The sequence below is a fragment of the Ochotona curzoniae genome, unplaced genomic scaffold (genome assembly GCF_017591425.1).
Source record: "Ochotona curzoniae isolate NIBS_2020 unplaced genomic scaffold, NIBS_Ocur_1.0 contig_4064, whole genome shotgun sequence".
Taxonomy (NCBI): Eukaryota; Metazoa; Chordata; class Mammalia; order Lagomorpha; family Ochotonidae; genus Ochotona; species Ochotona curzoniae.
The window spans coordinates 2,115,622-2,140,687 of NW_024466107.1; the positions used below are offsets into that span (position 1 = coordinate 2,115,622).

A 25,066-nucleotide genomic window follows, 5' to 3' on the forward strand; every position below is an offset into this window, starting at 1 on the left:
GGAAACAGCTTAGCCGTTTCTTAGAAAGTGTGACTGAGTCTTTAAATACCTGTGGATCCACCCAAGAACACACAGTACCTGCACGCATAAAAGAATTTTTCCGTGAAGGTCGGCGGAGGCTTCACTTGCTCCAGCAAAAACCTGCCAAGTACCTCATGGCCTGACAGTAAGGGAATAGATCAACTCTGCAAGGGAATTCAGCTTTGCACTCAACTGGAAACAGTGCCATACGCCTCCCCACAGCTGAACTTCAGGCTTACGCCACGTGAGACAGTGCGAGCAGAGAAGCACACACTGCAGGCCCACTACGTAAACACAACAGTGCGAGCGGAGACAGAAAGCAGCTGGTCAGGAACCTACGTGGAATCTGGGGACAAGCAGAGGAAACCCCTAGTTCATCTTCTTGATCCTGGGGGTGCTTACGCAGAAATACACTTCAGGACAAAACTCACAAGGTCAATTTATCAACTGAACAGTGCAAGGATGATTTATTTTTATGTCGATTACATTTTGATTACCTGCTTTTTGATCTCAAATAAAACAGAAGGCAATTATAATCATGCTATGAATCTACCTTAAGAGCAAGTTCTTAAATGCAGGTCACAATTCCGCATATCTCCCACCCTCCTATTTACATCCTTATAAAAATAAAGAAAACATTATCATCAATCAATGAATCACTGGAGGAGGCAAGGGACGTGGGGCAACCAATCAAAACTAGAGCCCACATCCTCACAGCATCACTCCTGACGGCACCCTCCCTGTTAATATTCTGGCCACTGAAAACAGTCATCTGTAACCAGATTCCATTTCCTGCTGGGCTCGTGCCAATGGTCAGGATGCTCGCCCTGGTGACTGAATCTCAACACGGGGCCCCGGCATTCTTCCCTCGCACAGGTTCACTCCCATAACAGCCCTAGCAAAGTTGTCATTTTCCCTCCTCTAGCTAATGCCTTTTTTTTTTTTTAAATCCCTCAGCTGATCAAGACAAACCAAGAAATGTGTAAGTTCTATTCCACGAAGAATAGTATCAAGAAGCTACAAGTTAGACCAAAAGAGAACCGGAAGCAAGTGGCCTGCATGACTCAGAAGAGGTAACTGCCGAACGCAAGCCTCCAGGAAGCAGGGGTTTCAGTACCTACCCTCTCCAAAGAGATGTGTCATTAGTCTGCTGAGCGTCCGCTTCAGGTCAAACTCCACGAGCTTCACAGCCTCCAGCGTGTGTGTCTCTTGCTTATGGGCGGATCGAGAACTCCGTTCAAACAGCTGCAAGTCCTCTCCATCCCTCACACCAGCGAACAACTGCAGACCAAGAGGGACAACCCAGGTCAGTGCACAGTACCCCGACCCGTCCATACACAGGAAGAAATTCCACCGAAAACAAGCTCTACTTTAAGACAGAAAGTAGAAATCAGAAATGCAACTTAAGTGTCTGTAAGTTTACTGAGCATTCATGTTGGAACAACTGCATAAAGAGCCGGTGCCACGCGGCAAAGTGAGGCCCAGGGAGACGCAACGGGCCTCACCTCGGACGACGCGTGCGTGTGCCTGTGCCTGAACCCAGAGACACTTCTCAGCAAGAGGCATTGTCGCTTGGTGGGAACAGCAATGAATTCGATTTTCAATCCATAAATTACCATCCTACACAGCCCTTGAAGCATGACCCAAAACTAAGCAAGACAGTACAGTCTAGGAATTAAATATGATATACTTCACAGGATTAGAAAACACGCTAGAATTTGCCAACCATATATTTCCCAAGTCCAGGACAAAAGCCTAAACCACACTCCAGCAATCCAGTGAAATGGATCCATTAAATAGATCACTACCAATCTAAAAAATGAGAATAATAAAATTAATAATGTATGATGAACAAAACACATGGGGAAATGCAGAGTACCTGGGCACACTACAACAGCTAAATTTTCAGGCCCGGCGAAGTAGCCTAGCAGCTAAAGACCTCACCAGGAACGCACCGAGATGCCATATGGGTGCCAGTTCTAATCCCAGCAGCCCTGCTTTCCAACCAGCTCCCTGCTTGTGGCCTGGGGAGGTAGCTGAGGACAGCCCAAAGCTTTGGGTCTCTGTACCTGCATGGGAGACCCAAAGAGTCTCCAGGCTCCTGGCTTCAGATCAGTGCAGTTCCAGCCATTGTGGCCACTTGGGGAGTTAAGCAGTGGATAGAAGATCTTCCTCTCTGTCTCTCCTTCTCTCTGAATATCTGACTTTCCAATAAAAATAGATCTTAAATAAAAAGCTAAATTTTCTTCATTATCTTTGTTAGTCACAGTTCTCATTATTGATAACCTGCTTTACCAAGTAAACAAAGCAGTCCCACCTTCAGCAACGCAGCACACCGCTGCCTGCTCAGAGACCTGGCTAACAGCACACCGCTGCCTGCTCAGAGACCTGGCTAACAGCACACCGCTGCCTGCTCGGAGACCTGGCTAACAGCACACCGCTGCCTGCTCAGAGACCTGGCCAACACAGCACACCGCTGCCTGCTCGGAGACCTGGCTAACAGCACACCGCTGCCTGCTCGGAGACCTGGCTAACAGCACACCGCTGCCTGCTCGGAGACCTGGCTAACAGCACACCGCTGCCTGCTCGGAGACCTGGCCAACACAGCACACCACTGCCTGCTCGGAGACCTGGCTTGGGATGGAGGAACTGAACAAATAAATCTTTCTTTTAAGGTGAAATACCATGAAATTTAAAAATGGATGTCTTAATAAAATGTTCAGTAAATAGCCATTTCTAATAATGGTGGAATGGCTAATTAGAGCCAAACCTCTAGACAAATCCAACAAGAAATAGAAGGAAGAAGGATTGCTGAACAAAACTCTACAAGAAAGCATAAGGGTGGAAGAAAAGCCCAGTGTAAAGCTACAGGGAGCGCCTGCTGCCCTGGCCGTGCCAACCCAGAGGAGCAGGTGAGACAAGAGGCCCCGGATGCAGCCCGGCTGTGAGGCCTGGTGAACAACTCCAAACAACCAAAGAAGCAAACATTAAAAACCATGATCTATTGAAAAGTAATAAATAAATAGTGCAGTATTTAAAAGAAGAGGGCACCACAGAGTTAGGAAATCTGTATAACTTAATATTTTTTAAAGATACAGAAGAAAAGTCAATGAACTAGAGAGAACTGTGACTCAAAAACCCGACAGAGTGTTCCCTTCTGCAGCACATGTACTCAAAACCAGACAGAGTGCTCGCTTCTGCAGCACATACACTCAAAACCAGACAGAGTGCTCACTTCTGCAGCACATATACTCAAAACCAAACAGAAGGTTTGAAAGAACTAAACTAAACGTCCCGTCATCCCCCACAAATAAAACCCCAAAGCAGGACGAATTGTAAATGAATACTAAAAAGCAACATGAACAAACAAGCACGTAGGGACAAAAGAAAAAAAAAAATGCTGCCTTAGTTAAGAACCCAAAAGCTAACAACAAAAGTGGATGAAAATCATAAAGAAATGAAAAAAGAATCCACTCAGAAAAATCAGAGAAAAAGAAACATAAAAATATTGTCTAAGAACTAGTATAACACTGGCACAAGAATCACCAAAGATTTTACCAAGAGGGATGAGCAAAAGCAGGAAAGACCCAAAAAACGAAAACAAAAAAATTCAAAAAAAGTAATCGCGGAAAGGATCATGAGGGAAAAAGAGAAAGTGGCAGAAATGGAAGAACAACAAAGAAGGGACACTGACACAACTGGAGGCCCTGAAAGACATAAAACAGGAAACAGAACCAGGGCACCAGGTAAAGAGATCCTTGAAGGGCAAAGGCGAGCAAGGTCCCACCAGCCCCACAGAGGGCAAAAGGCTTCCAGGGTCTCCGGACAAAACAGCCAGCAGCTGACGGGAGCAAAGCAATCTCACAGGCCTCAGACTCCTTGGACACATCAAAGGCAAAGCAGCAAGGCAGCCACTTGTTCCACTGCCTCAGCTTCAAGAAGCATGGACCAAGAATGTCTCGCCCTTTGAGTTCAGAGTCCACGGAAAAGGCTTTCAACACCAAGATCATAGGGAGTGCCACATTCACGAGTTCTGTCTGAGCAATCGATCAGACCATGAGCTCTGTTGAAGCAGTAAAAACTGGGAAATTTTCAGCACAAAGCTAAGCTTGGAATGAAGTTAGAAGACTAACGTGTGATCAATATATGTTCAAACAGAGCAGGAATATCTCAACTAAGACATGGGAGACAGCACATCACAGCAGAACACGGTCATGCTGGCGGGCAGTGAAGAGCACCTTACGGACAGAACAGAGAACAAAAAGTGAAATAGAAACGAACAGAAGAATGGCATTTAAAAGGAGTAACTACAGAAATAATCCTAACACAAAAATGCAATCTTTCCAAATAGCGGCAGAACTTAAAAGCCAAAAGCAAAATTAAAAAATTCATACATACAGTGCTTATCTAACCACAAAATACGATGACTTATAGGACACAGTTAAAACCAAGTATATACCTCATATCAATAAATGTAAATAAATTTAACTCAACTCTCCAAAAACCACACACACACACAGTTCAACCACAAAACACAACCAAAGTATAAGCTACATGCTTTTAATGTTGAAAACAAAAGAGCAGACAAAACATAATAGGTAAATATACACAAAAAAAAGCTAAGCATACAATTTCTGCTACAAGCACGGAGATAGTCTTATCAGGGAAGTGAATGCAGTACATTAAAGTACCAAGAAGAAGAGAAAATACAGGTGATCATCAGTCAGTAGTAATATAATTTCCAGTATTTTCAGTTTTAATGTGTTATGTCCAACTAGCATTCTACTAAGGCAGTAAGTTTTTTTTTTTTTAATTAAGTATTTATTCTTATTTGGAAAGATACATGTTAAAGACAGGAGAGAGAAAGATTCTCTGTCTGCTAGTTCACCCCCTAAGAGTCATGGGCGCAAGGTCCAAAGGCTTTGGGCCGTCCTCTACTGCCTTTTCAGCCACAAGCAGGGAGCTGGATGGGAACTGGTGCCCTTATGGGATCCTGGTGCGTGCAAGGTAAATCCTTACCTTTAATATACTGCATTCACTTCCCTGATGAGACTATCTCCGTGCTTGTAATGCGAGTAATAAATGAAATGAAAGCTGGAAAGTGGAATGGAAAAAGATTCAAATGCCAGTATTTCAAATATAGTGGTCAACTGCTAAATGGCTCTACACAAGCACTCAACTTGGGCTGTCGATATCTCTACAGGGGAAGATGAAGCCATGTTCCCAGGATGGGTACTGCTGCCAGAACATGGTAATTAGTGGAAAATAAGGAGCTGAAGGAGGAACAGCACATGCAAGGCTTACTTCCTCAGTGATAACGGGGTGCTCATGGTCAAAACAGGAACCCAGGTACAAAGCACCCCCCCAAGACGCTCAGTAACTGATGGGGCCATAAAGGCTTTTGCTCCAAGAGCTACCTTCGGAACCCAGAAAGGGTCAGACTCCTGTCACTGTAACCAGACTTACAATAAAAAGAAACAATCATAACTACATCTTGAAAAACAAAAGCAAGATGCATGGTGCTAAAACCATTCAAAAAGAAAAGGGGGAAAGAGTGGAATTTTGTAGAATAAGCCTATTTTGAGCAAGCAAAGATACAAACAGGAAGTCTGCAGGATGACATCCACCACCCTGTCAACTCCAGAAGATGCTCACCAAGCTCTGAGACACGGAGCATGGCTCCTGGCCCTGGGCAGAGTCAATGGCCAGCTAAAGGCAGCAAGAAAAAGAATCCTTTTATACAGCTGTTATGTGAGGACAGCAAAGGCAGTGGGAGAGAGAGAGAGAGAGAGAGAGAGAGAGAGAGAGAGAGAGAGAGATTGTCCTTTAACAACAGGGATATTTCAAAATGACATGTGGAGGTAAAAACAAACATCCCCTATCCCATGTCCCTTACACACACTCCATGGAGAAACAGCAGATTCCCCATCAGATGTCCTCCAATTAGACACTTCCTAACAACACAGCCAGATTCTGAAATCCTGTGCATACGTCTCTATCTGCCTGTCAGCCTACTGCCCATTAGCAGCTCACAGCTCTCTACATTCTGAAGCCTGAACAGCCCACTCGCCACCAACATCACCGAACTGTTACCGGAGGAAAATGCAAGCTACGTTTCCACTCAAGCCACATGGGCAGTAGCATGTCAGAGCCTCAGGCTTCAGACCACTACGGCCTTTTCTCCGTCTTGTTTGACCACAAACGTAGGTGACGACTCTGGGCAACAGAAACTAAACCTGACGTGCTCAGTCTAAAGTAGAACACAGTGAGTGCTCAGGGAATCTTCCTTCTATCCATTCTAGACACAATCCAACCATCACGGCACGGGGGTGTCAACCGCATCAGGGGCTCCCAGTCCCCACAGGAGCACAGCAGACTCACACTCCGGGGCACAGAGGAAGGAAGAGTTGTTCTCCAAATGGGATGTGCCCGCCTGACGATATTGATTAGATGCTACATCGGTGAGGGATGTTCTAATTTAAACAGTACTTTCTACCTGCTACAAACGCTATTGTGTACAGCATCACCCAAAATCCTCTTACTGTCCCCATAGAACCACTACTTTAGATAAATGGAAGTGCACTAGGAGTAATTCTGTAATTACAGTACAACAATCCTGGCTGCAATCCCATGATTAGCATGGAATAATCTGGCAGTCCACTTGTGTATCACAGGATTCAATTACGGATTGCCGTAAACTTACTGTGATAAGTCCACAAAGGATGGAAAGCAAAAAACATTTAGGGGGAAATGGCAAGGGTTGAAACAAGTAACCCAAACCCTCCACCACGTCCCAAAATGTCACACACACTCCACTGCGGGGATTCAGGACGGCACTTGATTTTACTAAGTTTGGATTCAGATTATTGCACTAGAAAAACATGTATCTTTCATATCAAACCAGGGCTTCACAGCTGCCATGGCTAGTACCATTGCTGAGAAGTCAGCCAATTCAAGACTTTTTGCTTTTTTAGTATTGTATTCAGCATACAGATTTAACCAAAACACACCACAGACTAAAATTCAGAAAACTCAGAAACAAGAAAAGTGGTCATCTGCACAACACGTCAGAGCAAGGCTTCCAAAACGCGGGAAGCTGTTAGTGCTGATGGAAGTGCAACCTTGGAGCTGCGTGACACTGTGGAGATCCACCAAGACATTTGCACTAAGGGAGTGCAACCTGCAGGAGGGAGGGCAGGGGGAGCATGATCACTGAGCCCCTCAGACGGCGAGCCAGGACCCAAACCCTCTCCTCGCCCGTGCTTCCGGGGACTCTCCAGTGGCCGCCTCTCACCAGTCAGAGGTTTGAGAAACAGCACAGCACGGAAATTGAATTAGATATCCATTAACTGGGCACAACAGGCTGGGTCATTTGTTTTTCCACTAGGAGCTCTTTTATTTCTCTGACATTTTCTTAAGTGTTCTTGTGCAAACCTAAATGACCCCGAACATAAATTCCACCTCAACTACGACTACTGATGGAAGCCAGGCAGAGGGGTTCAGAGAAGAGAAAATAACAGGTAGCAAAAGTTCATTCTAATTGGGATTAAGAACAGCAATAGATTGCAATACCAATTCAATTTAAAATTCAGAAAGTTGAAGGACCTTTTAGGAAGGCCCCAATTTTAAATATATATTTGGAAAGCAAATGATTAGAAGATTAATATCCATCAAGTGAACAAGCATTGACAGAAAACAGAATTTCAGGGAGTTATTCTGGAATGTACTGTTGCCCCCAAAGCAGTCATCTTTCTTTTCAGGCAACTCAAACTGTCCCCTAATCAGGGGTTCCACCTCTCTGCAGTCGGCCTCACGGAGCGACACTAAAGGCTTCCCTGTTTTGACTGTCCATGACAGACAGGTGACCTTCCAACAATCCCGGCAAGAGCTTGCACTAATACCAGCCCACGGTTACAGATAACTCACTCTGTGTGCTACCTGACCGGATGCTTCTATCATTTCCTATGATCTCCTTTCCTCACGCAACTCTGATCGTTTCCCATTTTCAAATAAGGAATTCTATACTTGCACAGATAGAACAGTACGCACCATGACTCAGTACATGTCAGATGCCTGCATTCAGGCTGGAATCTCGGACTCAGAATCGGATCTGTCACGGTGCTGTATGCAGGACCACTTTCTTTGGCTTCAGTTTGAAAAGCATAAGGTCAGGTGGGAGATCGAGAAGTGGACCTACCACGTGAACCGAGGACAGCTGCAGTGGCTCCTCAAACTCATGGTGATTTGGGCATCACACATACAACGAGGGTTCTAATTAAATCATCCATATTGCAAAAGGAACAAAAAAGTTCTCAAAAAAGATAATGCTTACCTTTCAAATGCATTATATACACAAAAAAGACTCACCAAGTTCATAGAAAATATCTTTTGTTCAGAAAGTACACACGAATTTCACAACATTCTGCACCAAAAAAAAGCTTGTACTAAATTGTTACAACTACTGAACAAGATCTAACTTAAAGCTCTATGATAAGTCAATGGGTCCCTATCAGAGTAATATGAGTTCTGCTCAAAGTGAAGCAAGAACAAATTTCAAATTGATCTTGAAACTTGGGTGGAAGAATAGTGAAGCCCCTGAGGTTCCACAGGAAGTTCATGGAAACAACGTCCCCAAAGAAACCAGCAGTCTACAGATGCACGGTTCATCTAAAGACGGGACAAGACAATGTGGAAGACGAAGTGGCAGACTGACTGCATCAATCAGCAATGAAAAAAAAAAAAAAAAACCACCTTGTCCTTGCCTTAACTGAAGAGAGCTAAAAACTAACAGCCTAAGTGAGAGCCAGTACCGTGTACATCTCAACTGGTTGTGCATGCACATCAGATCATAACCCTGAAGCACCGAAGACAGACATGGCTCCCCAGCACCATCCTGACAGCAAAGCATGACCACAGCAATGGCTACCCAACAGACGCAGCTTCCCCAGCAGAAAGCTGGCTAAAGTTATAAAGTGATCTGGCCCATGCCAGTCAGCACGACCAAGGATTGGATCTCCTACAGAATGAGTAAGGACTATGACTCCAACAGGCCCATGTTAACATGGAGGCCAACATGCAGCTGATCTTATCCATTCCTCCCTTGTCCCCATCTTCCACCTTTTAGAAGTCCTCCTGTAGAACAGCACCTTTGGGACCAAAGACAACTCCAGTCACCCAAGATTAGTGATGGTCTCTTAATACATTTCCCCGCATCGACTTTTTTTTTTTCTGGTTGTCCAGCAGGGAGTAGCCTGGGCCTAAATTTGATGGCATCAGCTTGACTCCTTCTCACTTATTTTGGCTTCACATTTTTTTTTTACAAACATCTTTAAAGGGTACCTATTTTTCTTTAGTTGAAAATGCATAAAAACAAAAAAATTACCCTGATGAGGTGACATTCTGACAGCCTAAGCTCTTTCCAGTTATCTGCAACACTGTCCAGAACATAAGGGAACTTATGTTGACAAAGTTTGTGCTTTTATCTTTTCAATTTGTTCCAATGCACATCTTCCCAAGTTCCCTTGAGATAAGTACCTAACCAGACACAGCTCCCACCTGTCAGAAAGCAGAGGTGTTCCAAGACCTCAACAAACAGGCTGGTTCCAACTGGCAACAAGATGCACTGTTCTTAGTCCTTCGGCCTCATTACGTCCTCACTGTAATTCATTACTGTAGTAAAAGTGACTCCCCTCACGACCCGGCAGCCCACAACTGCCAAACCAACCCACAGAGATAACCTTGAGGGAACAGGGAGTAGATTCATGTTCCTACAATCACCAGTGCAAAAAGATGAGCAGATAACCAATCCTCACACAGAGGCCATGGGAGAAAAAGTGCTGCTTGGAGCCGAGTTCTTCAGAAAGGAAGACATGGCTGTGACACTGCGCTTCTGTCTGGCACTCTGCAGACAAGCCCTGTGCTGGCCAGGGGTGGACAGGAGACAGGTCTCCCTCAGATGCACAAGGACACAATGCCCTCTGTCCTAACTTCAACCTAGCGCTCGACGAAGCAGTCCCATCCGTCTCCCCAGGCACAGACTTAGACAGCACTTGGGCCACACTTCCCAGGAAAGCAGGCACTGTACAACAGCAGCAGAGTTAACACATGTGGGGGACTGTATTACAAAGACATAACATTTTCCAACTATGAGGTATTCTGCTTCATAACAAAACTTAAGAAGCCACTTCAAACACATTCCAATTTTTTAAGGAGTTGGTAAGTTAACGTGAAGCTCCTAAGACAATCTTTGCCTGAAGTAATACAGCTAAGAAGCTAAGTCCCATGGGACAGAGCACATAGCATCCTCACTTTGCAAAGTATTAAATAGAAGTGCAAGTGACACGAGTAGTGAAAAATGATCCAAGATAAACCAGTTTCAATAGAGTGCATGAAAGAAATGAGGTCACAAGTAGGAACTCAGGTTGCACATTAACATTTAATAAAGGATGGAGGGAGCTGAAAAACCAGGGAAGAAGGTAGGTAGGGGAGAGATAGGAAAAAGAGCAATTTAAAAAATTCAACAAGAGCAGCTGGCATCTTGGTAGAGTGGGCAAAGCCCTCCTAAGACACCATACTTAGGCCCAGCGTGATGGCTCAACAGCTAAATCCTCACCTTGCATGAGCTAGGATCCCATACAGGTCCTGGTTCATGTTCCAGCTATTTACCTTCCCAACCAGCTCCCGGCTTGTGGCCTGGGAAAGCAGTCAAGGATGGCTTGGTTTTAATCATCCCCTAACCACTCTTACCAGCTTCAATCTTGATTGACAAGAATTAATTTTACTAGGATTAATGTTCTAAAATACTGGTCCATCTTGCTTTTAGGCTTAAAAATGATTAAAGACTCCTCTTTCTTTCCAAACTGAAGTTCAAAGACTGAAGAAGCTACACAAAAGGACTCTTCACTTACAGTAGTTCATGCTTCTTGCTCTAAGTTCAAGTTCTACCACCACCAGGTTCCAGCCCATCCCATCACGTGTTCCCAGGATTCATCACACAGTCCTGTCTTCCTGCCTTCAAATCGTTTGCACCTACTGCCTGAAACGTGGCACCCTCTCTGCGTGTGTGACCCGTGTGACCACGCTCGCTTGGGATTCGCCCTGAGCCCTTATGGTTCTGCCCCCAGCGATGGTAAGATCCCCTCTGGGCCCCGGCCACCTCCCTCTCTCCTTGTGCGTGACCTGCAGCTTGCTCTGTCTCTCTCACTGGGCTAAGCAGCAGCAGCAGCAGCAGAGCAGGGGGAGACAGATCAGGTATACACTAGCCTTGTCCAGGATGGGCTTCCCAAGAACAGGAGGCAACCAAAGCCTGCCATTAAGCAGGTCATCTCTGAAGCTCCAGATGAGCCAGGAGCCAGGACGATGGCACACAGCCCCATGTTTCGAGCAGGCCCACAGCTTACTAATGCTTGGTTCACAAGCAGAAACCAGAGTCCCTGTGCACCAGAAGCCTATTCACATATCTTAATGATCGGAACGCCCAAACTTTCATTTCCCTGGCACACAGCAAGCAAATTTAATTACTTTATTCAAATCCAACTAAAGCATTTCAGCAAATATTAAGTATTCAAATCACTTTGGAGGAAGGACTGGGATGTCTTAGATGAATGGGAGTTCATCCAAGTGGATTTCTGCTGCTGATTTCCTTTAAACAGCACAGCCCTGCACGGGATCTTCCACTGTTCACCATCTGGGAAGACATGTGTTTGAAAGGGCACAGTTAAGTACAATCTGTCACAGGGTCTCGGTGGGCAGTCCACTCCCATTGCAGCTAATTGATATCGAACCAGCTTTGTCTTCACTGGGTCTTCTGTGACGCACTGCATGCCCATTAATCAAGTTGCAGAGATTAGCACACAGGAGGGAAGACCCTGAGGCTCTGGGAACAGCAGCAGACTAACTTCTTCCTGCCACTGTGCTCACCTCCTCTCGTGGGCTTGTGACGTGGTGTCTGCCTCTGTGCTCACCTCCTCTCGTGGGCCTGTGACGTGGTGCCTACTGCTGTGCTCGCCTCCTCTCATGGCCCTGTGACGTGGTGTCTGCCTCTGTGCTCACCTCCTCTCGTGGGCCTGTGACGTGGTGCCTGCCTCTGTGCTCACCTCCTCTCGTGGGCCTGTGACGTGGGGCCTGCCGCTGTGCTCGCCTCCTCTCATGTCCCTGTGACGTGGTGCCTGCCACTGTGCTTGCCTCCTCTCGTGGCCCTGTGATGTGGCGCCAGTGGAGGAATGGGAAGAGGCCTGACACAGTGTGTGTGCTGCAGGGAAAGGCACTACAGATACGCCACTGCCAGCGAAGCAGCTCCTGCCAGGCAGCTGCACAGGACGATGGGCTGCACAGGATGGGGGGCTGTGGGCTCAGCCTTCTTCAGGACCAGCCCTCGCTTGAGCCTCCAAGACAGAAGGCTCACACTGCACACACCACGGGGCAGACTCAGTTCCTTGCCTCACTGACAGAGCACGAGGCCAGTGTCGAGGAAAACCCTCGACGGGCACGCTCCATCACACATGGCTTAACACGGCCGCTGTGGAGCATTCACCCAGACTGCCCCCCACAGCACTGTCAGTACAGCATCTTCAAGCTTCCCCCGATCCTTGGGGTGCCCACATACACCGCCAGGTGCCGCGGAGTCTTTCAGAAACCCCCACACTGCTGTGCCTGCTTTTGTTCACCCTGACATAGCACAGATGTTCTGCTGGGCATTTTTTGGCCTTCAAAATTCTCCACTAGGAGAAAGAAGCTCGTGAATATTCTGTGAAATGCTGGTCTACAACGGGGACGCATCAGAAACATCACTCCATCGGGCAAGGAAATCACTGCATGAGAAAGGAAATGCCTGGACACGTCGAGGCAAAAGCACTGGAGCCTCGGAGCGCCCCTGTGCGAAGGAGGAGAACACGTCTTTCGTTCCGTTGCTGTCAGTTTCAAAATGATCTCCCATCCTCCTCTTCCCAGACGGAGCGCATTTTCCTCATCATGTGACTAACAGCCATTTATGATGCCAGTGCGTGAACTGGAACAGGTCCAAGCCCCCTCTCGATCCCATCACCCATGCTAAGGTAGAAGAAAGGAGACACAGAACCTACCAGTCCACCATGAGAAGGAACTGGAACAATGGCAGTGGCTCAAAAACAGAAATAAAAGTAGACCAAAACTAAAAAGAAGGCTGGTGAGGTAGCTAGTTGCCATAATATTCAGGTAGAACCACAGTTAACAGAAACATGGAAGACACATCATTTAAAAAAAAAAAATCTGTCAAGGAGTGGGAGTTTGGGGGGAGGGATCCCAGTCTATACAAAATTGTACCACATAACTCAAAAATTCAAAATAAAAAAAATCACTTCCTTTTTTTTAATATTTGAAAGGCAGAGTCCTTAGAGAAAGAGATACAGAAAGAGATCTTCCATCCACTGGTTCACACCCCCGATGGCCACAGTGCCCAGAGCTCAGCAAATCCAAAGCCAGGAGGAGCCAAGGAGCCTCCTACATGTCCCCCAGCAGGTGCAGTGGGGCTGAAGGACTTCCCCAGGCCACAAGCAGGGAGCTGCACTGGAAGTGGAGCAGCCAGGACTGGAATGGGTGCCCAGGAGGGATGCTGGTGCCACAGCAAGAAGATCAGCCTGCAGTGCCCTGGCACATGCCCTGAGCTGTCTGAGACAAACAGAATGGGACAGCAAGGGTAGCTGCTGTTTGCGCAGCACCTGCCAAGCAGCCACTAGGATCATTCACTATCACACGAGAGCTTTCTGCATTTAAGTTAGCACACGCAGGCTCATGGTTAGTGATTTATCTCAGATTACAGAAAATGAATTCAAGGAGCAGTATTCAATTCTCCCGACCAGTTCAAATTCCAGGCAGTTTATTCCAGAACAACAAACCAAGTTACCAGAAAAAAAAATTTTCAAAACTAATATTTCAAGACCTTTACTTAGTTCTAAAGGTAAAAAATAAAATGTGTAATTCCATATCTTTAACAAATTATATGCAAATAAAGGCCACTTACTGGTAACTAAGAAAGATACCAGGGGCTACTAAAATATAAATGATCATAGAACAGTAAGGAATTACTAGAACAGACTAGGCAGCTAGGGGTCCACTACCATGTCTACCAAGAAGGGCCTGGTGCCTAGCTTTTAGTTGTCCACTTGGCTGGACCATAGGGTGCCCAGACATCTGGTTCCACATTACCCTAGGGGAGTCTCTGAGGGTGTTGAGCTAATATCTGAACAGGGTAAACTGAGCAAAGGAGGTTCCGTTTCCTAAGGCTTGAGAGCCTTGTCCAGTCAAAACCCTGAACAGAATAAAATGCATAGCAGAAAAAGTTCCGTGTCTTCAAGTTGAAGCATCAGTTTTGTCCTGCTTTCAGAATCAAGAATAAGACTGGAACTTAAACCACTGTGTCTGCTGGCTCTCAGCCGCGCACCTTGGCCCGTACCCTCAGCCTGCTGCATCTCAGGCCTTCACACTGGACATGGACTGTACCCTCGGCTCTCCGGACTTGGTCTCAGGCCTTCACACACAGACGAGATCATCAGCCCGCCTGGGTTGGCACCTCTCAGCCTCCGAAACTACAGGAGTCAAGTTGTTCCAATATTCTTCCAGCAGGTCTCGAGAATCTGGACACTTATAAACAGATAACCCCAAACACACACACACACACACACACACACACACACACACACACCCCCAGAGTTGGATGCATCCTACTTCTCAAACAGGAAACGACCAGTAGATCTTCGACAGCAACCTACCTGAACTACAGGAACTCAAACGCTGGAGGGCCTATTAACAAGACTTAGTCTAGTTAGTTCCTTATGAAGGATTTCATTGTTGCTTGCTTGATAAACCCTGTAGTGTTTATTGATAACTGATGGAATCAATATTTAACTACTAAAATTTTATACTACACTCAAGACACCAGAGTTCAATAAGAACTATTTATACTAGCAATGCCCAAGCAGTTGGATTCACATTTCAGACGGTTCCACCACAAAATTCCTCACAAAATGATCCATCATTGCTCTCATTAAGGTGCTTCTGATATTGTTGGTCTGAAAGCTGGAAGCATCTGGGCAACAGAACTGAAGATTCTGGCCTTTCCCAGGAGGCCAGGTCATCCCTGGAGGACCACACACGTGTGCCGCTAGGACGGTGGCCTTTCCCAGGAGGCCAAGTCATCCCTGGAGGACCACACATGTGCGCAACTGGGCCCTGGAGGACCACGCACATGCACCACAGGGAGGGTGGCCAGGTCATCCCTGGAGGACCACACACGTGCGGCACCAGCAGGGCAGCCTTTCACATGCAGGAGACACCCAAGCATTTGAACCCACAGTTTTTGAGATATCAGCACCACCTCTGCTAGAGCTGACTGGTAGCCAAGACCCCTCATCCGCCATGTGCTTGTACCTCCCATGCTGAACGTGAAATTACGTCACTGCATTCAAACTGCAGCATCCAGTGAAGCACACAGGGCCCGGAAACATGGTCCCTAGCAAGCTGTGAAATCTGCTGTGAAAGAGCATAAAATTGCTGTGAAAATAGTGTTGCTACATTCGCACATAACTCGCGCTACTGGAAAAAGAACTGCTGCTGTAATTATGTGGCTCCAGTCAAACCTAGCGAAGCCTACTTAGCCTTCAACAGTAAATGGCAGATTTTTCCAGAGATCGCGGAGGAAGAAGACGTAAACGGTACTCTAGTGTTTTCCTTTGGAAGCTATTATTGGTTCAGAAGCACAAGCTTTTCACCTTTTAGAACATTCTGTATCCTTTAGGTATTCCATATGCTAAGAACCCAAAAACGGAAAACTTCTTCATCACCTAATTATCTTCAGAAATACTGAATTTAAATTAAGAGCAAATTTTTGTCTCTTTGAATGTAACTTTCCACAGTAACTCATTTATTGGAAAAATAACAATGTATTTCCCCAAAGGCCTCAAGAACTCAGCAGAGCAGGCGAGCCAACTGTGCCAGGAATCAATTCATTGCTCCACAGCCACAGATCAATCCCTCCTCGCCTGCTCCATGGAAACTGCTGTGGACCCTTTAAGCACTTTCGCTGTGCCAATTGGAAATGCCCAACTGGCAGCAGAGGCTGGCACGAGACACTGTTGGGGGAGCAATCCTTGCTGAGTGTCCGGTGCTCCTCTGATGTTGGCCCTTGATGCCCAACTCTCTGCTCACCAGTTGCTGTTAGTCTCCCAGGGGTGCTCAACTTCATGGCACAGTGATTCCTGGAAAACTCTCCTCCCAACCAAGCTTTCCCCAGCACCCAGCAGGTGCATGGAGAGAAAAGCTAGCTTGGCCACCAGCCCGGCACCAGAGCCAGTCCACTGAGGGACGGTGCACTCTGTCACAGTTGCTCCTTACAACAGAGGCTTTGAAAAAGCTCATGGGAATTGCAGGTTATGGGAGCAGGCATCTGGCACAGGAGCAGGGACACACATAGCCCACAGCCGCACCCTAGAAGGGGACTGGAAATAACGGAATCACGTCCCTGGGTCCCTGCTAGCCACATGGGAGCAGGCATCTGGCACAAGAACAGGGATGTACACAGCCCACAGCAGAGTGCCTGCGTCTGAGACCTGGTCCTACTTCTAACTGGAGCTTCCTGCTACTCCGCACCCTAGAAGGGGACTGGAAATAACGGAATCACGTCCCTGGGTCCCTGCCAACCGCATGTGAGACATAAATTCAGCCCCGGGCCCCTGGCTTAGTCCAACCCTAATCTGCAAGTATTTGCAAAGGGAATCAAGAAATAGAAGATCAATATATTTTTCAATAAGTAAAGACTTTTAAAAGAAAAAAACATTTTTAAAGTATAAATTCCTGGACCAGCATGGTGGTTCTACATGCTTCCACATGGCTCTCCTGCCTTCCAAGTGCTGGCATTCCACATAGGACCAGTCCGAGCCCCAGATGCTGTTTCTGATACAGCTCGTGCTTAATGACTAGGAGAACAGCAGAAGATGGCTCAAACCCTCAGACCCCTACATTCTCTTGGGAGACTTGGAAGACAGTCCTGGCTTCTGGCTTCAGATTAGCTCAGCTCCAGCCTTGGCAACCATTGGGCGGTGGACCAGAGGATGCAAGATTCTTTTTTTTTTTTTTTACCCGTATCTCTCTCTCTAAATCTGCCTTTCAAATAAAAATATAAATAAAGCTTTTTTTAAAAAAAAACCCATAGATTTCAAATGTTTTTATCCCAAAATTCATCATTTAATTGCATTTTGAACTTTTCAACGTATCTCTGTATCTCTAAGCCCTATTTTCTTTAGACTTTTCTTTACATTTTCCTAGCCAACTAACCCCTAAGTAATAATTCTTAGACATTATACCTCCTTGATCACATTTCCCTGCGGTTCCTGGCTCATGATGACAATCTCATTGCTACACCCACGCTCCTGGTCAGCTGGAGCAAGAGACGACACCCTGAGACTGAGCAGAAAAGCAGGCCAGCGAGCTGCCCAGCACTGCACTGTTACTCACCGCCTGCTGCAGCGTGTGAGCGAGCAGTCCAAAGGAGGGAGGCATCTGAGACAGAGGGGATGGGGCTCATGGGGTGGCCGCTGCTTGACACAACTGTGTCTCACACCACGGCGTTGGTTCCAGCTCTGTCCCCTCTGCTTCTGCCTCGGCTTCCTGCAAAGGCAAACGGCCAAGGTACCCGGGTTCTTGCTGCCCACAGTGGAAAGCCAGGTGGAGTTCCAGACTCCTGGCTTCAGCCTGGCCTGGCCAAGGATACTGTGGGCATTTAGGCAATACATTAGCAAATGGAAGCTATCTCTCTCTTTCTCCCATACAAACAAACAAAACAAAATATGTTTGGGAGGAAAGATCTAGACCACAACAGAGGAATGTGTTGTGTAAAGCCTGTTGTTGCACCTACTTCTACAAAACGAGATCAGAGTTTGAAAACACTCCTAATTTACTTGTTTTGCCCACTGTTGGGTTACAAATCTCCTTGTTAATACAGGAACCTCTAGCTTATATCCATTGCTATCAAGCATGCAGCCTACCAGTAGAGTCTCTTTTATGTATCCTTCCCTCTTAATGGATATTTGAATCTTTTCTTATACCTTAAAAAAAATGCCGTAATAATGCACACATTTTTTTCTTTGTAAACAATGTTACTCTACAAAATGGCAACCATTTTACGCTGCCTTTACACCTTGCATGTGGTTAAGATATTAAACATGCTAATCTCGTGGGTCTGAAATATCTGGTCATTTGAACTTGCATTTTCTCATGTACCTTCCTAAATTGTGCCTTACTCTGCAATGGCCCATTAATGAATTGTTTTGTTGTTTAAAACTCACACAATAAGCTGTGCATATAGAAGGGTACGCATAAAACATGTTTAAAGAATCATAAAAGCACAAATTTATGTTCACCACCTGAAGCTGTTTTCATAAAAAAAAAAAAAAAAAGAGCAGAGGAACAGAGAGGCCTCCGCCACACGCCCACCTGTCATGCATCCCACCGTCACTCCTCACAGAGATAAAAACAGAGCTACACTTTGGTTCCTTAATCCTTTGATTTTCTTCAAAACTCTTACACGCACATATGGTTCCTGGATAATGTATTGGCTAACTTAGCTCATTCAACTTTACATAAACATAACAGTGCACTGTAACTTTCAACACTTCGTGCTCAGTGGTGATTTTTCACGTTGATGGCTACAGTGGTGAGTTACTCATTTCCAGACACATGACACTTCACATCACTGTAAAAATAAATGCACTGGCCTGGCATGGTAACCTAGTGCTGAAGTCCTCACCTTGTACATGCCGGGATCCCATACAGGCACTGGTTCATGTCCTGGCTGCTCTACTTGCCATCCAGCTCCCTGCCTGGGAAAGCAGCTGAGGACGGCCCAAAGCCTTGGGACCCTGCACCCATGTGGGAGACGCAGAAGAAGCTCCTGCGTCCTGGGTCTGGATAAGATCAGCTATAGCCATTACAACCGCTTGGGGATTGAACCAGCAGATGGGAGATCTTTCTCTCAGTCTCTCCTTCTCTCTGTATATCTGTCTTTCCAATAAAAATAAATAAATCTTTTAAAAAATTAAAATTAAACACAATGTATTTCTCTAGTGCACTCCTGGTACAAATCTCATTTGTTATAGTTATTGGTTAATACCAAGAGTGCTATGGCCATTTTCACCTATCTCCTTCTAGGTAAGGTGAACCCAAAAACAACTTTAGTATGAGGGGTTTTGAATTTATTTTGTATCTATGTTTATATACTGAAAGGCAGAGCAACAAAGACAAAAAGAGTTCAATCTTCCAGCCACTGGATCATCTGCATGGTGCACACAACAGCGAGGGCCAGGCCAGGCAAAAGCCAGGCCACTGGGACACGACTCGGGCCGCCCCCACAGAGGGCAGGTTCCTCAGTGCTTGGCTGTGGGTCTGGTGCGTCCTAGGATGCGTTAGCAGAGGTGGATCAGGAGTGAAGTGATGGAAACAGGAACTCTAACATGGGAGGCAGGTCAGGTGGCAGGCTGACACCGATGTTCCACAAGTGCACAGCTCTTTAGGCTACTGCATCTGACATCTGTGTAGATCCTAACTGTCACAGAATAACATTTCATCTAATTATGCCTCTGAATTGTGTATAGAACTGATATATAATATATTTGCATGGGAATTTGCATAGAGCCATAAACATATACACATAGAAATTTCAAAATAATATGAATTAAGCCTGAGTTTTAAAGAAATCAAAATCATGTTTTTTAAGTGACCTCATCTTTATTCATTTTGGCTGTTTAATCCAGGTGTTTCTGGCTGGAATCATTTAAAATCTTACACTGTCTTATTGCTAGGGAGCTGGAACATTTTTTCATATGTTTGTTTGCCATTTGGACTTGTTCCTTTGTGAAATGTTTGCCCATTTCCCGTGCCCATTTCTTGAGTGGCTTGTTCGTTTTGGTTTTTTGGTTGTTTTGAAGTTCTTTGTATATCCTGGAAATTAGCCCCCTATCGCCTATATCGTGTGCAAAGATCTTCTCCCACTCTGTGGAAATGAGTGAATCCCAAAAGATTAGATACCACATGTTTGCCTTGATTTAACCTGTAATTTTTGTATGGTTGTTTGTTATTTTTTGAACCTGTCATTGATACTGTCTCAACCCAGATGTTTCGAAGAATGGAACTTGCATTATTTTTAACATATTGTTTACCCAATACTATGTCAATTAATTCCATAATGTTGTATATTGATACTGAGGCCTTGTTGGGGCTTTTAACTGACCGGATCTTTACTCTGTTAGACCTATCTTCAGACCATAGAAGGTCTCCCCAAGAGGCCACTGAACTTATCTGGACAATAAGACGCTGAACTTTATGCTAGGCATGTGTTTGCAAGCAATGAATCTCAACTGAACTTGAACTATGGTTATGCAACAAGGTGGAGGAATCCACCATGGGGGGAGGGGTATGGGAGGGGTGGGGGGAATCCCCAGCGCCTATAAAACTGTACTACATAATACAATGTAAGCAACAATAAAAAAAAAAAACAAAGAAAAAGAAAAAAAAAATCTTACACTGTCGTTAACAATTTGTCAAGCCTAAGTAAATTTTTCAATTTTGCCTAAAGTCTCAAAGCTACGACACCAATACATCAAAGCTTATATACGTACAAACTCCTCGTTGTTAGTTATCCTTTACTCCTAGCCAGTATTTTGCTAACACTAATATTATGCCAGCCGAAACGTGCCAAGTGTTGAATTGATGGGGTTTTTTTTGTTGTTGTCCTTTAGTTTTTACCTTGATCTAAATTTAGTTTTCAGTTTTCTTCAACTGAAAAATGTCCAATCTAACAAGTCACTTTCAAGTGGTTACTTAATTCATTTTGTGAATTTTTCATTTATCCCTGCACCCCTCATTTTTTCATTTCTACTGACATCTGAGACCTTTTCTTCATCCCTTTCATTCACTATGTCACTCTGAAATGTTTGAACTGTAGTACAACCAAGCATCTTTCAACAAAATCAACATCAAATCACCCACATGTTGCTGGTGTCTGGAGTGTGCATTTTGTTTCCCAAGAAACAGGAAAGTTTATGCTCCATGGTCAACAGTTAAGCGTTTCTATCACATTGTTCGTCCATTTCTAGGCTTATCGATTTTCCAGAACCATGGACTTGTGCATTTGCTTTTCAAGAAATATGCTTATAAAATGATGAGAATCATGATTACAAAGAGAAGTGAATAACAGGAGAAGTTTTAAAATAACGATTTTTTATATTACATATGTAGGGCTGCTGGCATGATGCGGCAGGCTAGGCTGGCCTTACAGCCTGCACCCCACAGGGTGCTGCTTCAAGTCCCGGAGGTTCTATTTCCAATCTGGTTCTCTGTTACTGGCCTGGGAAGCCAGGAGGGGGGTCCAGGTCTTTGGGCCTCTATATTCATGGGGGAGACCCAGAAGACCCTGGCTCCTTTGGACCAGCCCAACTACAGCCACTGTGGTCATTTAGGGAGTAAATCAGAAGACAGAAGATCTTTCTGTCTCTCCTTCACTCTGTAAATCCGCCATTCCAATAAAATTTTTTTCAAAAATTTACATAAATAGTATGATTACAATTCTCTACAAACAATCTTATATATGAATACACTGGAAAAAGAAAAAATATTTCATTGAGAGCAAACATTGGGTCAGATTAGTACCAACACTTCAGTGAAGAGTAGAAACTCAAAAAGTACCCTTTCTCCCCAGCCTCCTTTCCAAAGTCACTTTTGGAACCAAAGCTCCCCTTTTGCCACTCAGCAAGTCCCACTTACACAGCAGCTCCATGAACGTAGAATGAGCAGTACAGAAAACCTGACTTTGAGTTTTAGCTCTATCAAGGTAACGCTGGGCAAGTCACTAAACCTTATCAAACAGTAAGATTAGATTCATTTATGTGTGTGTGCATATGCATACATTTTTAAATAGTTGAGTCAAAATTCAGCATATTATCATCACATTGGCCTTACACGCTACTTGCTAAACAGGACAGGACAAAGCACATGAAGAAAGAGCTAACTCCCCCCACTTTCTGTTCTCCAGCGGGGTTCCCATCACTCCTGGCCGCTGTGCCTCTCGCTGCCATCCTTGCCTCTCCGCGGCAGGTGGGCGCACACAGCAGCACACGCCTGCCTTTTTCATTTCCCTAATGAGCTAAGGGGGGCTGAGCACCTGTCCACCACCGTGACCCAGACATCACATTCCTGGCACCTCGGTTTCCTGCTTCACATTAATCCCAGTGGCATCCTATCACCTGCTCATATTTCCCAGACTTTCACCCATCTGAAACCAAACTCCTGTAATTGCCTGTCTCTCTTCGCCCAGGTGTCCTTGCCTGTCCTCTACCAAAGCAATCACTGACTCGAAGCAGCGACTCATTCAAAGCACCACATTCAAGGCGTCATTCTCTTCCCCAACAGCTGAGAACCCTGACAGCCAGTGAGGCCCTGGGGGATTTGTGTAGGGGAATACAGGTCCCCTTCCCTTAACCCCTACACCAACTGGAGCCCATGTAGCCTTTCATAAATTCCTAAGAAGCATGGGCGTGGCTAACCAAGTTCAGGGGGTTCTGAACATCACTGACAAACCAGGAACCTGAACATGAGCCAAATGCGCCCCTCGCAGCCCCAACTCAATCAGTAAGAACCTTCCCCCTTCCTCCTTGGGGATCCCAGGAATGACGCAACAGCTGCCCAGCTCCTTGCTCTGTGCTCCCCAACAGACACCTAGTTTCTCCCACTGCGCCGCTGGCAGTGACTGGCTCTCCGCACTGGGGCAAGTGGACCCCGTTGAGGAAATGAACCGTTCATGTGCTACTACACTATGTCTTTATTCATCGCCATTCCTCCTAACTTCGCAAATAAGCCGGCTATTCTCAGAGTCCTCAGCCCTTCTGTGTGGCCTACCTGATCACAGACTCACTGGATGACAGCACATCCTGAGGCTAACAGGAGGGGGACCACACTGTTCAGTTGTCTCCTGTTGCCTAAAACCCAAGCATTTAAATACTAGATGATTGGTCTAAGGCTCCTGCTCTCACCGCCCACTTGTCCTGTGCTAGCACGACAGCACCCTGTGGTGATGCTCACTCCTCTGTTCCGCTACGCGTGTCTGAGAGGAGGACTGGTGAGGAGGGGAAGTGAGAAAACTTTCTATGCTTGTTGTAATTCCCTTAATTCCTGACAACAGAAAGCAGGCTAGTGAAAGCACACAGCGGTCAGGCAAGGGCCAGGCGGCTGGAAGCCCTAGCCCACGTCCCAAGCCCACGCCCCTCGCCCACGTGCCATGTACTCGCCCATGCCCCTCGCCCACGTGCCACGTCCCTTGCCCATGTGCCACGCCCCTCGCCCACGTCCCACACCAGCCTGCACAGGCTTGAGCACTGGGATACAGCCCCGGGTTCCGGCTCTTTGTCAGCAGATTCAGGACGGTGGGCCCTACCACCCACAGCGCAGACCCGTACTGCATCCCAGCTCAGCCCAGCCAGGCCACAGCGGGCATCGGGAGAGGGACCTGGCGGATGGCAGCTCTGTCTCTCTTCCAATCAAATAGGCAGAGAGTATATAAATTAAGGACGAGTGGAATGGCAACTTCTCCACACATGAACATGAATTTTGAGGAGCTGTATTAGCGTGTGAAGGGTCAGGTGCTTTGCAGAATGGCTGACCCAAATGGCTCGGTGCATCAGCAACAGCACTCCCCACCATCACACAATGGAGGACAGAGTTCAGAGGACAAGCCTCAGGTCTGCACCAAGTGCTTGCATGTCTGACGGCACAATGGCATAACTAACGGAGACCAACTGAGAACCGCAACAACCAGACATGTCAAGGTGATCCCTTCACTCATCTCAGATCAATGCAAAACTGAGCCAGTGACGAGACACATACAGTGAAGCCGAGAATGGGAAGTCAGCATGGGTAGAATGAATGGGAAGAAACAAGTGCAAACAGCAGCTTACTGTAATTAGCAATAGGACAAGTCAAAAAATCCCAGGCAGGGGCTGCACAAAAGCTGTCACACAAAACGGGCAAGGCACTAACACAAAGCAAGCTCAAGACCACTATCCTGGTGCCCTGAGCTAACCTGCCGTGACCTCCGCCCCAGGGGTACCTGGGTGGTCTTCAACAAGAAAAGGGTGCGAGACTCACCTCATGCTTGGAGAACAGCCGGACGGCCTCCAGCTGGTGGAAAACCGGGTAGTGCTGTGAGTCGATCTGGTCACGCCGGTACACGTCGCCCACCACCACGAAGGCATCCAGCCCCGCGCGCAGCAGGTCCCACTGGTGTGCCGACGTGTGCGCTCGCAGCATGTGCGTCCGGTTGAGGTAGTAGTTGTCCCCCTTCTTCCTGCTGGGGTGGTCAGCTGGGATGAGCAGACTGTCGAAGTTCTGCCAGGTTGTGACCACAGGAGACAGGCTGTCGTAGATGGAGAAGAGCGGCGTCCCAGAGCGGCCGACATACTGCTGGTACAGGTGCTCCTTCACCCTCTCCTTGACCAGCCACAGCGGGTGATGCCGCTGGTTGTGGAGATTCCTGCCCACTTTGGAGAGGACCTTCCGGGTAAGGTTGGTGTGGTCATCCTGAGGGTAGGATTTGCCCAGCACTTCAATCACACTGGAGCCTGGAGCTCCTTGGGCAGAAAATTCTGATGCCGCGGGCTTGGAGGCCCAGGCCCGATGCTGAGGGGCACTGCGGATACGACCGGCCTTTCTTACCACGTAGGCATGTGTGCGGGCAACTCTCCCCAAAACCGGGCAAACCATTGTAGAAGCTTCTCACAGATTCTGCAAAGAGTACACAGGAAGCACAAGTCAAGCCTCACTTCTATGCAAAACAAGTGAGTCCTCTGTGCCCCAGCCAGCCCCCATCGTCCTACTGCCACAAAGGCCACCCCACCACCACGGCAGCACAGCCGGGGATCCTTAAAGGGAATGCTAACAGGGGCTGTTCTGCCCTGGATGCTTCCTCTAAACTCACAAGGCAATGTCATCGTGGGAACAACATTGTGAGTCTGGGCATTCAGAGCCCATG

The 25,066-nt window shown here is 46.5% G+C and overlaps 1 protein-coding gene across 2 annotated transcripts in view; it reads right to left on the reverse strand.

Moving 5' to 3' along the window:
• Window positions 1-25,066, reverse strand: part of FARS2 (phenylalanyl-tRNA synthetase 2, mitochondrial) — a 323,779-nt gene that overhangs the window by 255,569 nt on the left and 43,144 nt on the right. For both annotated transcript variants that reach the window (XM_040984028.1, XM_040984027.1), the window contains 2 exons: window positions 24,184-24,819; window positions 1,143-1,302 (listed from right to left, as the gene is read on the reverse strand). In XM_040984028.1, coding sequence (XP_040839962.1) covers window positions 1,143-1,302; window positions 24,184-24,798 — 775 coding nt within the window. In that variant the 5' untranslated portion in view covers window positions 24,799-24,819. The remainder of the gene's footprint in view (window positions 1-1,142; window positions 1,303-24,183; window positions 24,820-25,066) is intronic.